The sequence below is a fragment of the Chroicocephalus ridibundus genome, chromosome 1 (genome assembly GCF_963924245.1).
Source record: "Chroicocephalus ridibundus chromosome 1, bChrRid1.1, whole genome shotgun sequence".
NCBI classification, from domain to species: Eukaryota; Metazoa; Chordata; class Aves; order Charadriiformes; family Laridae; genus Chroicocephalus; species Chroicocephalus ridibundus.
The window spans coordinates 82,495,502-82,509,511 of record NC_086284.1 but is presented as its reverse complement, the minus strand read 5'-3'; the positions used below and the strand labels follow the sequence as shown (position 1 = coordinate 82,509,511).

Here is a 14,010-nt window from a genome sequence, read left to right as displayed (position 1 = left end):
AAGGGAAAAATGGTCCACAGTCTAAAAAAAGGTCTCTCCTGAAAAACACCCTCCCTCTCATCATTGTAACATACCACAGGCCATGTGACAACAAAGGCATTTCTTTCTGAGACTAGCATTGTTTTTAATCAGCTAAAGAACTCACAATTGGCAATTAAGGCTGTCTTCATGTAAAACTGCTGACTTGAAGAAAAATTTTGTTTACTGACTTAACCCGACTAATTTGATGACCTACTCTGCAGTACAACGTCTCTAGTTCCTCACTCTTCCTTTACCTGAAAGCAAATGGTGGTGGTCAGAATTGCATGTTCACCTGGGGAGAAAAATCTCGGTAGACTTTGTGCTAAATCTTGGTAGACTTTCTAGCTCCATCCACTATCTGAGCATCCATCTTTGAGAGGCATATTGAACATATATTCATGCATGTTTTGATCTGCAACCATGAATGGACAGGTGAGGTAGATGGTATGCATAAATAAGGTTAACAAACCGCATTGTGTGGTAGATTAATGCCAAGGAGTATGTTACGGAGGTCAAAGACGGGTGCCTTATCATTATGCCTCGATACCCAGCAGAACTCGAAGGGAGGCTCGGTGTTCAGATCACTCCCCCAGCAGTGAATTCAGACATGTGAGTGAATCACAAGGTACTTGTTTATTGTCAACTGAGAGAAAATAAAGCAAGACTGGTTTATGTGTAGACTGAGGCCAGCGTGGAGACATTCCTAGACAGGGTGGAGCCCACAAGGCGCGTGGTGCTGTCACTGGGGAGGCAGCAGGTCCCAGTCTGCACTGAAGCTGGAGTCGGAGCCGCGCGATAGGATCTTTTCAGTGGTGAAACTTGTTAAGGGGTTCTTGTCCCTTATCTCTCTACCTCAAGGCCCCGACCACTCACTCCTGTCTTTGCGCTGCCGCTCGCTGCCTGTCCTCAGTTGTGGTACTAGAAACGATTATGGGGCTAGGCTGTAGCAGAGCTCCCTAAAGAAATCTGAGTTAAAAATAGCCTTCAAAAGAAGTTTTGCATTTTTCCAGTTTTAAATCAAAATCATTTCAGCTGCCTGATTTTGCCAACAACCATAAAAATAGCTGTACAAGCACAACCGAAATGGTAACAAACTGACCAACTGTAAGGTAATTTAGCTTCTGAAGTATATGCACAGAGAAACTATGCCTCCTCGCTGGGAAGTGAAAACACAGGAGCTTTACTTTTCTCCAACACCAAAATCTTAATCAACACAAACATTCACTAAAATTCAATGAATCGCACAGCCTTTAGGGATTAAGATTAGACAGGCTTGATCCCATTGAGATCAAGGGAAGTTTTGCCTCTCTCTTGTTTTGAGTTTAGATTTTTTTTCCCTCCTAATTTTCTTCCGGGAAGGACTGGGAGTTTTAATATATCCCGGTATTTGACCATAGACTGTATTTTATCATAAATCAGCATATAATCTGGACCATGTAACTATTGATAGACTCCTGTATTAGAGACCTAGGAGGTACAGGGGGAAAGGACACCAAGAACTCCATCTAGATCACCCCTCTCTCCTGAGATAGGCTCACTCCTACCTATGGTGTTCACAACATTATTTGTCTAAGCTTATTTTTAACAATGTAATTTTAAAACCCCATGCATCTCCTTAGGTAATCTATTCCAGCATTTAGCTGGGAAATTTACTCCCCATCTAGCCCACGTCTGACACACCACCAGTGTTTCCGAGCCACACATCAGGACAGATGAAGAGAATCCCTGGTGGAAACAGCTGTGGCAACAGCGCAGAAACTTGGCGTGTGTCTGATGTTGTTTGTTGTTTTTTCTTTTAGCCAAGAAGAATAAACGTAAACCAAACCCAACCATTTAGTGAATATAGCTAACAAATACAATTGGGATTGTCATTCCTGTGCCTACATGAACTCAAAAAAAGTCAAAGAATCAGGCATTTTCTGTTAAAGTTCAAATTCCTTGCCAGGGAATATCGGTAGTTTATTAGTGTGGGAAATGCTGGCATAAACACATGGATAGATCTTTTTTTTTCCTTACAACTACAATAAGATAAAATCTAATACTGTTGTAGGCCCTGTGGGAAGAGATAGCAGTTCTATTGACTTGCACATTTAAAAATGAAACCTACTGATATTGTAAAGGATGTGTAGTAGAAATCAAACTAGAAACAATATAAACAAGCGATTAAATCACTTGCCTTCATTGAAACACCACTTGAAAGTGCTTTAGAGCATTGTAAACAGTCAAAAGATAAACCTTGCAACCGATTAAAAAATTGCCCAAGATGAGATAGGCAGCTGGTTCAGAAGAGCCTGGAAGACGAGAGGGGAAATGCTGTAGAGATTCTGTCTAGACAGTTGGTACGGCAAAGTTGAGACCATATGGAAGATGTGGAGGAAAAATGGGACTGCTAGGACAAGTGGAGGTAGTAACAGCTACAAGCAATAAGACTTGGTTTGCTGGCATTTTACCTTTTTTTGTAATGTACAAGAATCATTACCTTTTTGTTACCTTTTCTTTTCTTCTTTCTCTGAATCCAGGAGTATTTTAGAAAATGGAGGACAATTAAAAGAGTAAAAACTGAATTACTTAGATTCCTGAAGCATTTCTTTAAGAGTGTATTAACTTTTTGAGGAACCTGTTTTCAAGAGATCATCAGTTTGTCAACACTGTTTACTCATTCCTTCCAACCACTTTTTTTTTTTTTTTTTTTAATTGCCCTTATTGCAGGTTTGGGACATTTTTGGGTTTTTTTGTTTTGTTTTTAATGACATGCCTCTTAAGACAGATTCATTTCACCTAACTTCATCTAGCTTAGGTGAAGTTTAGTTGTGTATGCCAGAGTTAGCAACTGTAGTTACTACAGCCATTATAGTGGGTTTAGAGAAACAGAATTTTAGGGAGCATGTCATCTCCCAGCCTTTTTAGGTATCTATTTTGGAAAAAGACTGTCTTGGTCTCTATATTGACTATAAACGGAGCCTGAAGTGACCGGTTTAGATATAGATGTCTACATCAGATGAATCATAACCTGAAAGTTGTACTGAATATTCCTAGTTACTGAGAGCACTGACTTTGACAGCAATTTCGTAATAACTTGTATAAGTTGTTTCCGTCTTTTGCAATACCTTTGGATTCGGTGAAGTGACTGATGAAGAAGCAAACCCTTGCAGACTTTTTGGCTCTGCCTAAGTGAGGAACTAAGAGCGCACCTTGCCCATAGGCAAACATGTTGCAACATAAAATGCAAATAGCTTGAAAGAAAAATAGAAGCATTAAAGACTCAGCTCTTTATGTGCCCTAGAGGAAGAGGAGAAACTGGCAAGACCTTTGTAAGACAATTCAGGGAAAACTCATTTGACACAACCATGATGACACTCACATTATTGGTATTAAAAGTCTTGACTTGTCACAAAACATACTTTGCTACAAATGTAATTAAATAATGGACAAAACAGTTTAGTACCGACAACGAAACAAGTTCACATTTAACACGTGTCATTTCACATTTTTCTAACAGAACACTTAATTCAATGTCAGCTCTTTGAGCATGGTAAATATCTTACACAAAAAATAAATTAATCAATAACATATGTATATACAAAATAGGATGACTGGTAAAACTTAATCACAGTTGCTGCTCAACAGCAGTTATCTCAAAGATGAACCTCTGGTTATATGTGACAATTAAGATGGTAATTCAGCTGGTTCATATAACAAAATAGTGTGGCTACTGTAGACTAAAGCTAAATTCTGCAGTTCCTTGACTATAAAATCACTTGCGCTACTGTCCTTACATCTTAACTATGCTCTTGTTCTGGAACAGCATGGGGGGATTCATCCTGTCAGAATTTTGTGATAGTGTTTGCAGTCACCGGCAATCTGTACGAGAGAGAAAAAGTCCCACTTAGCAGCAGGAGGATGACAGCTACAATCCCGATAGGAATGGCAGCACCAGCTTCCTGCGCCGCTGGGCTGGAGGGCATGTAGGAAGAAGGAGGAAAAGCGATGCTCTGGTTGTGCATTACAGAATAGAAATTCCAGCTCACAGGAATTAGGACACACAGACCAGCGAATACATAGAAGAAGCCACCCACCAGGAAGAAACGGGTGATGAGAGTTTTGTGAGTGATTCCCATACAAATGTTTCTCAGAGCAAATATTGTGGCAGTCAGGCCCAGCAAGCCCATGAACATGGCGATCAACAGGAGACCCTGAGCAGCATAAATTTCGTGGGGGATGGAGGAGTCATAGCCACTGAATTTATGGCAGAACTGTTCTTTATAGCCAGGCGAGACGTGAAGGTAACTGATGAAACAGACTTTCCAAATCCCCACCCAGGCAATGCCAGAGGAGATGATGGTGGTGTTGTCCACGTGCCACACTCTCCATTCCACAATTCCCATCGAGACGGTGCACAGGATCCAGCCTACCGTCCCCAGGGCAAAGGCGGCTAGCTGGAGGTGCGAGGTGCTGACCAGGGAGCTCATCCTCTGGAGGTCTCCTGCTCTGTCGCAAACACAGTTGCCATGTGAAGAGAGAGAGGCACTGGAAAGAAAGACAGCATAAAATTACAAAGGTGATTATTATTTGGGTGAATAGGTGAACCTGCTAGTGGAAAAGAAAAAGCAGGAGAGAATATGTGTACGGAGGGAGGATGGTAATCATCTTTCCCCAGTTGTAAGGAATTGTTGAAGTTTAATGTCCACAGACAAATAACATCTAGGCTTTAATTCTGTATGTTTTGTGGTATCACAAGGAGTAGAAAGGGTCTCTGATTAGCTCCCCTTACAATCTCTATTTTACATTCCCAAAAGGAAAATTCACATCTTTTTCTAAGTTATTTTCTTCCTTCGCAATTAATCATTATGTTCACGCGTTACATGTAACCAGGAGCCCTAGGGTTACTGGCTAGTAGAAACTAAATCTGACAAAAATCCTCGGGATCCTGGCTGTTACAAGAAATCCTCCGAAGCAGCCGCAGAAGCCACGATCCTCTCCCCTGGCAGCTCTGTTTTCGGTGCAGCAGCCCAACCTGAACAGAATTCTGCTTTTGCGCTGCCCTTACTGACTGGGACCAGCATTAGACAAGAAAACCCCATAGTCCAGAGGTGTGAGCCAATCCAGGCCACAGAGTCTAATAAAGACCACCGAACTTTGACCATTTTAAGATTATTTGACCACAAATGCGTTAGCAGAAACACTAGAATTATTCAGAAATATAACGCTCTGTGTAGGGGCTGGAGCCTGGGTGTGCTGCCATTGCTTTCCCAGCCCCAAACTTTAACCAAGGTTTCTTTAGTGTTTTACCTTCGCAAATCACACTTGTTCATAACCTGCCCAACTTCCCCAGTTCAAATCATCCTAATGGTGTGGTGGAAAAGATTTTGGTCATTTAGTCTAGCAAAAGATTTTAGATTTGCTTGCTGACTGTATGTTCTGAGTGTAAATTAGGGTTTTATTCTAATTTAAAAAAATAAACATCTCTTAATGTCCCACGTCTTTCATACAACTTTCTGAACAATTACAGGAATTATCTGTGATCAGAGGAGATGTGTCCTTGAATTTATTATGTACCTCTTTAGAGATAGATCTTTACATTTTATGAATTATCTAAAATAACCTTTTCTTCTGCTTCCATTGCATTCAAGACTGAAGAAATACTGTACCAAGCTCACTCGAATAAGAAGATAGATCTGCAACTATGTTTTTTTACTAAAGCAATAACTTTTCTATTTACTTATCTTAACCCAACAGATTTAGTGATACAACCTAGTTGCAAAAATCAATCCATAGAAATCTGAAATACAAAATATCTTCATAACAATATGGCCTTAAGCAAACACTTACTTCAGTCCCGAAGCTGATGCCAGTGATAAGATGATGGAACAGAGTGGTGTTTGACACCAGCCAAACACAGCAACATCTGCAATTTTATCATTTTGGCTTCCTAGTTCATCTGTGTGTCTCTGGTAGGACTGATTTCCTGTGGGACATATTAATCTCCATTATTGCAAATGTACATTTAATCCTTTCTCACATGGAGGAAATTGCTCCAGAATAACCTCCTGTGTTTTTATCTACTTAAAACAAAACCAATTTATAAATGCTATCTCAATCTGCTACATTATTTACAAAGTGATCACAACCCGCCCTATGTAATTAACAGTTGTTACCAGCCATGCAGTACAGTAGCCCCACAGGCATTATGAATGGTTTTCTTTCTGTCCCAGTTCCACATCAAAATAACGTCATTTCTGTACGTGTCTAGTGAAAGTAAGATGCTGGACAGAAAAGAGCGCTATCAAAGGAGTCCTGCGCTGACTCCCTTCTGCTTTTGTTTCAATTGTTCGAAAACACAGAGGCCAAACCTGAACCATGGAATCACAGAGTGGTTTAGGTTGGAAGGGACCTTAAAGACCATCTCATTCCAACCCCCTGCCATGGGCAGGGACACCTCCCACTAGACCAGGCTGCTCAAAGCCCCATCCAGCCTGGCCTTGAACACCTAAAATACCATTTTGTGTAAAGCCCGTATTTCTGTAACACTTTTCATATACACCATAAACATTCATTTAAACAACTGACCGATACCAAGGTTGTACAAGATAGGCAAGCAGGCCGATCCCTGTCATTGAGAGCTGCTCAGAGTATGCTATCAATGTGTCTTCACGGATTGACTTTACCCACCTGTCTGCTCACAGAATTAAATGAGATTGTAGCTGTGATTACTGAGCCCTCCATCAAACCTTCATGTGCTAAGCGACCTAGAATGGTGTCCAGAAGTGAATTATAAAACTAAAAAATAGGAAAAGTTCCTTTTTTTTTTTTTCCCATGAGATTCGCCAAAAACCCCACAGAATGAGCGAACACGCAGGATGAAATAATTCAACAAAAACTCTGAAAACACTGGAGAATAACCAGCTAACGAAGATGGGCTTTAGATGAGGTCCCGAATGTCTAGACACAAAAAATTGCTTATGTAGGAAATGATTCATTTTGGCTCATTTCTCCACACCCTGCCCGCTGGAGCTCATTTGGTCTAACCTGATGGTACTGGCTGACTTAGAGAAAAACCAAGGTGAAAAAGAAGTGCTTTTGAGAGTGATGATGAAATTAAATTATGGCTATCGTACTTGTCGTGTTTCGGAAAACCAGATAGAGGCTCATACTTGTGACCTCTTGGCCTTAAGGTTCAGCAAGAAAGTAAGGAAAAAAATATCCAGGTGTCGTAGTTACAGGAAGTTGCTTGCCACACGAAAACATGTCAAAACTAAAACAATGAACTAGTTCCTGGTTCCAGTCTCCAGCATCATGAATATTAATAAACACACTATAGGTTTTGCTGGTATCATAAAAATGAGAATGGGTACGTCTCACTTGCCAGAAGCATTGCTTTTAAGGGAAGATTTTGCCTAAGAACAACATATTTAGTCTCGTGTTTCTGACATAAACCCAAAGCCTGAGCGCTGATGCAGGTCGTGGCACCTCGGGGTGCCGTGAGACGGGGACATCCCACCCAGGTGGTGCCGTCAGGGTCTTGCTGTGTGCCTGCCGGCAGGCAAAGAACAGCAGGGAAACACGGTTTCGCCCAAATGTAGCAAGATACATTTATTTTTCCAGGACTCCTGTGGCAAGCGTTTCCAAAAAAAAAAAAAAAAAAAAGAAAGAAATAAGAAGACATTTCGCTTGCAGATGCCAAGTAAAACCGGGAGTGAGCTGCAGAGGGCGTCTCCCTCCAGGATTTCACCCATCCCAGCGCGTCACTTGCTGAGGGACCTCAGGGAAGGAGGGAGAGAGGGAGGGAAGGAAGGGAGGAAGTGAAGAAAGGAAGGAAAAGAAGGAAAGGAGGAAACTTGGTAGCAAGAGGAGGGCCAGGGCCCTGCGCCAGGCTGGGGCTCCCAGCAGCAGCCGCCGCAGCCGGGTTCCGTGAGCAGCGTGTGGGCTGGGGTGTCCCCCCGCAAGTTCCCATCCTTGGAAGGCGGTGCAGGAGCTGAACTCGGCTCTGACACCAGCACTGTCCTTCCTGGAGGTTGCAAAGACAGAGGCATCCCCTTCGGAAAGGAAGAATGTGAACCATCACTAACTTGCCATTCACATAAAAGTAAAGACTTTTTTTTTTTTTTTTTTTTTTTTTTAATAAAACCTTTTGGTCCCTGTGCAGATGCCCTTTCCAGCCTTCTGAAAGAAAAATGTGAAAGTTCAGTCATTGCATGTTTAGAGCTATGTTCGATAAAATATGGTTTAAAGCCCAGATCATATGGCAGTCTGTGCTAACACGGACAGAATTGGCATAATGTATTGGCTGGTGTCATGCTTTAGTAATTATTATAAATATTTTGAATTAATTTAATTAGTATAGTAAGATTACCTATATGGTCTGAATAATACAATGACGTAACACAATCACTCTATGAAATTTCCTACGGCAAATGAACTCATATTCAGCCAGCTACAGAGGTTTTCTGAATAATTAGTCGGTGTTATTGGCATGCGGTTCTTGATTTGGAAGCTCACTCAGAGCTGCGGATCTCAGCATTCAAAGTCTGCATGCCAGCTATTTCCTGGGACGGAGCTAGCCTACAAAGGCAATCTTGCCAGGAGGACCAAACTAGGTCTACGTGGTGTGTCTGCCAGTGGATGAAGAGCATGACTGAAAACTCTTCCCACCCAAAGAAGCAAAAGAAGTGTGTCAAGAGGAGGCCACGGTTCCATCTCTCAGTTTCCCATGATTTCATCAATATTTTCATTTAGAATCGATTCAGTCCAATCCAAAAAACATTCCAGCAGCTTCTGGGGACAGTCTTTGGAAAGTCTAGAAAAAGGAGAGCTGCTTCTACAGGCTTCTCACCTGGTAGTCCCTTGCTATTATTTTGCTATCATTTTCTCTCTTAATACATCTTTAATTTCCTTCATTTGGAAGGGCTGTCCTTCATGGATGTATTTTTAACTAAATACCCTACTTGAGTAAAAGTGAAATGTAAAGTTGCTAGCATTCAATGGAAATTTGCACAGAGAAGACAGAAGCTAACAGTAAAAGGTGACACATGCTAGTGAATTCATCCAAATACAGAAACTTGAAGGATCCTTTCCTCTTTATTGCTTATTTCTATTTAAATCAAGCATCGCACAGTGAGTAGTTTATGAAAAGTGTGTTGAGCCATTGCCCATACACTTCAGGGACAGAATGAGTCCAGACTTTCCCCCTCTTAGTTACAAGAAACAGATGAGGGTGCCCGGGAGCTGTGTTGACTTTCCTACAGCTGCAAGCTTGCTTCTAGGAGAAAAAATGGAAGCAAGCTGCTCTCTCACTGCCAAGTGGTTTCAGAGTCTTTTTGGGGTCATCTGTGTATCATGCTTACCTTCAAAAAGAATAAAATGGAACGGTGCAGTCGAAGAGGTAAAGGTTGCACCTCCTGATGTTCTCAGCAGCAGGAGCAAACAGAAGTGGAGCTCTACTTGAAATTTTGTTGTTGCTTCTTTTACTTGCAGTAATGCTAGTGACAAAAGGCTCGGGCTATGATATCAGTTCTCAGAGCAGAGAAACCTAAATGGCCTAATCAAATGCATTTCACTTCTGGAATTAATACTGTGTCCTCTGAAAAGCTGTTTTAATTACATTCAGTGGTCTATATAGCTCAGCTGGGTTTCAGATCTGCTTTCTAAAACTCAACCTGCCTTAAGCTCCTGAAACAAAGATTTTAGAAAATCTCCAGGTGAATGCAGGAAAAAAAACTAGCATACTTGGTTAATTAGTGTGTGTAAATATTAATTAGCATGTGGGCTTTTCAGGTTACTGGGTCTCAGACACCCTCATGGGGTGAGGGCCTGTGCCAGGGGGTGATGTCCAACTTGTAGGGTGGCATAGGAGATCGTGCCCAACCATGCAATCCCCGGCAAGATTTGTCTTTAAATGCATCGTTTCATATGATGGGTTGAGGGCCAGATGACACTAGCTTTCAGCGAGTTTGCGTGGAGGGAGTTTGCCATTTGGTAGAGGTTCTTTAGAGGTTGGTACATGCTAGCTAATACATTCCCCAGCAGCAGCCGCCCCTCTGCTGTATCTCTCCTGCTCTGGGACCTGAAGCACCAGGCAGAGCTGGATGGGCCAGTCATCAACACCTGCCACAAAAGATCTCAGATACAGAAAGAGGCTGCAGGGAAGTGTGAGACGGAGCTGGGGCTCGTCATGTGAATTCGTGAAAGTCTTACACAAATTGCATGATCCTTGACATGATACTCAAAGGCTGTACTAATGCTTTAGATCCTTGAGTTTGGACGTGTCTAGGAGAGAACTTCAGAAATGTTTTCTTCCTTCTGTCATCACTGTTTCAGCACAGCTCTGGTTGAAGAGTGGCTTTATCTCTAAGGTTATCTTCTTGCTGCAGTCCCTGACACAAGAGTTGCCGGCAGTGACTGCTAAATCACTCTATTCCTAGCTTTTTCAGAAGACATTTAAACAACCGCTTAGTGTGGCAATTCTTTTGCTCCTATTTTCCTGTATACAAAGTTAGCTGCGTTTATGACCCCTTCCTTGAATACAGTCTCCCGGACATTCAGAAAGTCTTGAGGCCTGAAGTCTCAAACACCGATGTCTCATGTTTAGGTTTCGGCTGTCACTAACATACTCATTTTCAATTAGAAAAGACAAACTAGCAGGGCATAGAGTCTTAAAAGTCAGTATAGAGTATCTCCAGATTTAACACAGCTTATGTACCCCCTTCCAAATGCCAACATCCAGTGTTATAAACTCTGCCGCTTTCACTTTCTCAGTGTGTTTCAAAACAAGTAAACCAAAGCAGTCTTCACTTCTGTTCCACCCAGTAAGAATACATTTGAAATTTAGCTGCATAAAAGTTCTTTGCCTATTTCAGGAAGAGATTTTGTTTGATTTGCTTTGATGGTAGGATGAAGAGAAACTGGTAATTTCTATATATTCCTCACTGTTTTTTCAGGCCCTAATTTACTTCTCTGGGGTTGAGCCCCGCTTAAGCTCTTGCTAAAGGAGGAAATGTTGCAGGCTTGTAGGGAGTGAGATGACAGTAGGCTTGACTCAGGACCCAGAAGACCCCATATTATCAGAGTTTCTACAGATTGTTTTGCCTCCGCCTTGAAGGGACCTCCATTTAAAGCCTAAGTAGAACAGTTTAGGGACATGCCAGGAACGACAGCCCCTGAAAAAACAGGAGGCTACACTGGCTATGTTGGGATGGGAACCTCTCAGGAAGCTTCAGAACGCAGAGGGAAGCCCAAAAGCTTGCCTACTCTGGGTGTCTGGCACAGAGGAAAGAGTGCGGAGAGGTCAGGAGTGTGACTAAGGCGACCACATCCAGGTCCCAGAGAGATCCCACACGACTGGGAAGATGAGGACACTCAATACAGGCTTGAGGCATGGGAAGATGTCACCCAGACGGAGTCACCTTTCCAGCCAAGAGAATGGGAGCTAATACTGCCTGATGCCTGCAGGAGAAAAGAAGAACGTCTGAAGCACCCAGAGTTTCATCCTGGACGTGTCGCATGGGCACGCTGTCTGGAGGAACGAGCGTTGCTTGTGCCGACAGTGCGTGAGGAACTGCCTACAGGAGAGGGAATGGGAGAGCACACGACCTGCACACAGCAACCTGACGGCCAGGTTTTCCTTCATAGACATGGGGTGAGTGGTTGAAAGGAGAGCTTTCCAAAAGGGTAGGAGACACTACTTGTTTCTTTGTAAATGATAGCGCAGCTAAAATAAAGTACACTAAAAATTGTAAACAATAGAAGAGCAAAGTATGACTCTCCCTGTCTGCAGCCCGTCTGCCTGTTGAAACTCTGCTGCAGCTTGTAACCACCTTGAAGAGAAAGCTCATGATAAACTCTTCCTATATAAAACACGCACAGAGTTATTTTTCCCAGCCTGTGTAAGCAGGAATTCATTTATTTCCATTTATTTCACGTTTTAAGCAAATATTTTTCCTTTAGATATTGCCAGGCACCGCATGCATTTTGAAATTAACGTTCAAATCCTGCTTTTGTAAAGTTTTATAGCCTAGATGCAGCTTTATTGGTCTATACTGGACATGGCTTACTAACCAGATCCTTTATTCAATCTGTCTTGCGGCAGAAAACGAGTTTAAAAAAAAACCCCAAGAGCATAGTAATTAAGAAGGTCTCTTCTTAGCAATATCCCTATGATTTAATGCTTGAAAACTTAATTCTTCAATTCCCAGTTGGGAAAACATTCTTTATAGGAAACAAATAAATATTTAAATCTCTCTCCATCTGTTCTCTATCAGCACTTCATAAAATAAGTCGCATAAAAAAACAGAAAGAGACTTACTTCTGTGAGTCTGAGAGTTGCCTAAGGCTTTGAAGCAGTGTCAGCTGGATGAAGCAAGTTCCAGAAGGGAGGTGGAAAAAAATGCCCGTGCAAATTGTCCGACTTGTTACGCTACCAATAGGTACCTCACGGTTCCTTGTCACTCTCCCACTAAGTCAACAAAGATGTAGGAAGTCAGTTAATCATTAACATGTTATAAAAATATGAAAGCTTTACCGTATGCCATTTTTTCTAACTGCTCTAAAGCACTTACTGAAGTATACAGATAACTTCCGCGGAAAATGCCGTTTTCTCTAAGACACCCTTTCAGAAAATCTGCCTTTGCAATGACATGATTTTCCAGCCTGAGACCACCACGATGTCCCAGCCTGACAGCCTGAAGGACACAGAATTCTCATCTGAAAGAGAATGAAGTGATTTCACAACCCTTTCTTCTTTGTTAGAATTTTCCTCCTGTATTTACGCGACCCAAGTTAGTGCAGCTCTGCAGCGGGAAGAAACACAGGGGAGGAGGAGGAGATTTTCCAAGGGGTAAACTTAAGCTGAACTGGTCTCTTGTTGGACTGTGGTTGGCAGCACCCGTGCTTTAGTACCAATAGTACCATGCTTGCTATCTCGGATGTTTAAAAAAAAAATCCCAACACATTTTTTTAATTGTTATGTTTGCCTTGCCCGTGAATGTAAATAATGGTTCTTAAAAATGGTGAAAGACAACTTCACTCCATTCTGGTTTCTCCACTTTGAAACCGCAAATAAACTGTGCTCATCTCCAAACGATGCCCTGGCTCCTACAGTGGGAGGACATTTCCAGGGCTGGTATTGAAAAACGAGGAACTTTATTTCACAGAAGTATCCTGAAATGGGACGACCTCATTGAACAATTCTTCTCACCTGTAACACACACCATGGCTGGTCACTGCCACAACTAAAGACGGCTGCAAAATGGCATTAATCCTTACTCTTCGATTTTCTGCATCACCTTTAATCCAGATCCCCTCCTCTCTTGCTGTACCTTCCAGCTGACGCTGATTCACCGGTTTCACGTGCAGGTACCACAGCCTGGCTGTGCCAACACAGTCCTCTCTCCTCTTGCAGCTCGCCAGGCTGGGATCTCCCCTCTGGCTGGTCACAGCCAGATGGTGTTGGCTTGTTGTACAGGCAAACTCAGCTACTCAGGCTTTGCTGTTGCGTGCCAAAAAGCCCAACACATACAGACCCTGGCGGGCTTGTTGTCATGTGTGAGACTTGAGTACGGCCTTTTGACACGGTGGTGGGTCTGCTGATTCAGAGGGACAGCATCCTTGGGCAGTAGGCAGCTGGCAGACAGATTCGTTTGCTTGGATTTAATAACTGCGTGAGACAAAATTTGCAGGCAAACCTATTGCTGATTTTACATATGAAGCTGCTGTACGCAGCCTATTTGACTAACCATGGGACAGGAGTAGCATGCCTTACGCTACTCCCAGAACAACACTTCTTTGCCTCCCAAATTCTGTATCACAGAATCATAGAATCACAGAATGGTTTGGGTTGGAAGGGACCTTAAAGATCACCTAGTTCCAACCCCCCTGCCATGGGCAGGGACACCTCCCACTAGACCAGGCTGCTCAAAGCCCCATCCAGCCTGGCCTTGAACACTTCCAGGGATGGGGCATCCACAGCCTCCCTGGGCAACCTGTTCCAGTGCCTCA

At 42.6% G+C, this 14,010-nt stretch overlaps 1 protein-coding gene across 1 annotated transcript; it reads right to left on the bottom strand.

The window, feature by feature from the left end:
* Positions 1–3,845: 3,845 nt before the first annotated feature.
* Positions 3,846–4,490, bottom strand: CLDN34 (claudin 34). Its single transcript, XM_063351130.1, has one exon. The coding sequence runs from the start codon at positions 4,488–4,490 to the stop codon at positions 3,846–3,848; it is 645 nt and encodes a 214-aa protein (XP_063207200.1).
* Positions 4,491–14,010: the final 9,520 nt, after the last annotated feature.

What these genes read in the sequence shown, in the direction of transcription:
- CLDN34 (XM_063351130.1), bottom strand. Translation starts at nt 4,490, where the DNA reads ATGAGCTCCCTGGTCAGCACCTCGCACCTCCAGCTAGCCGCCTTTGCC.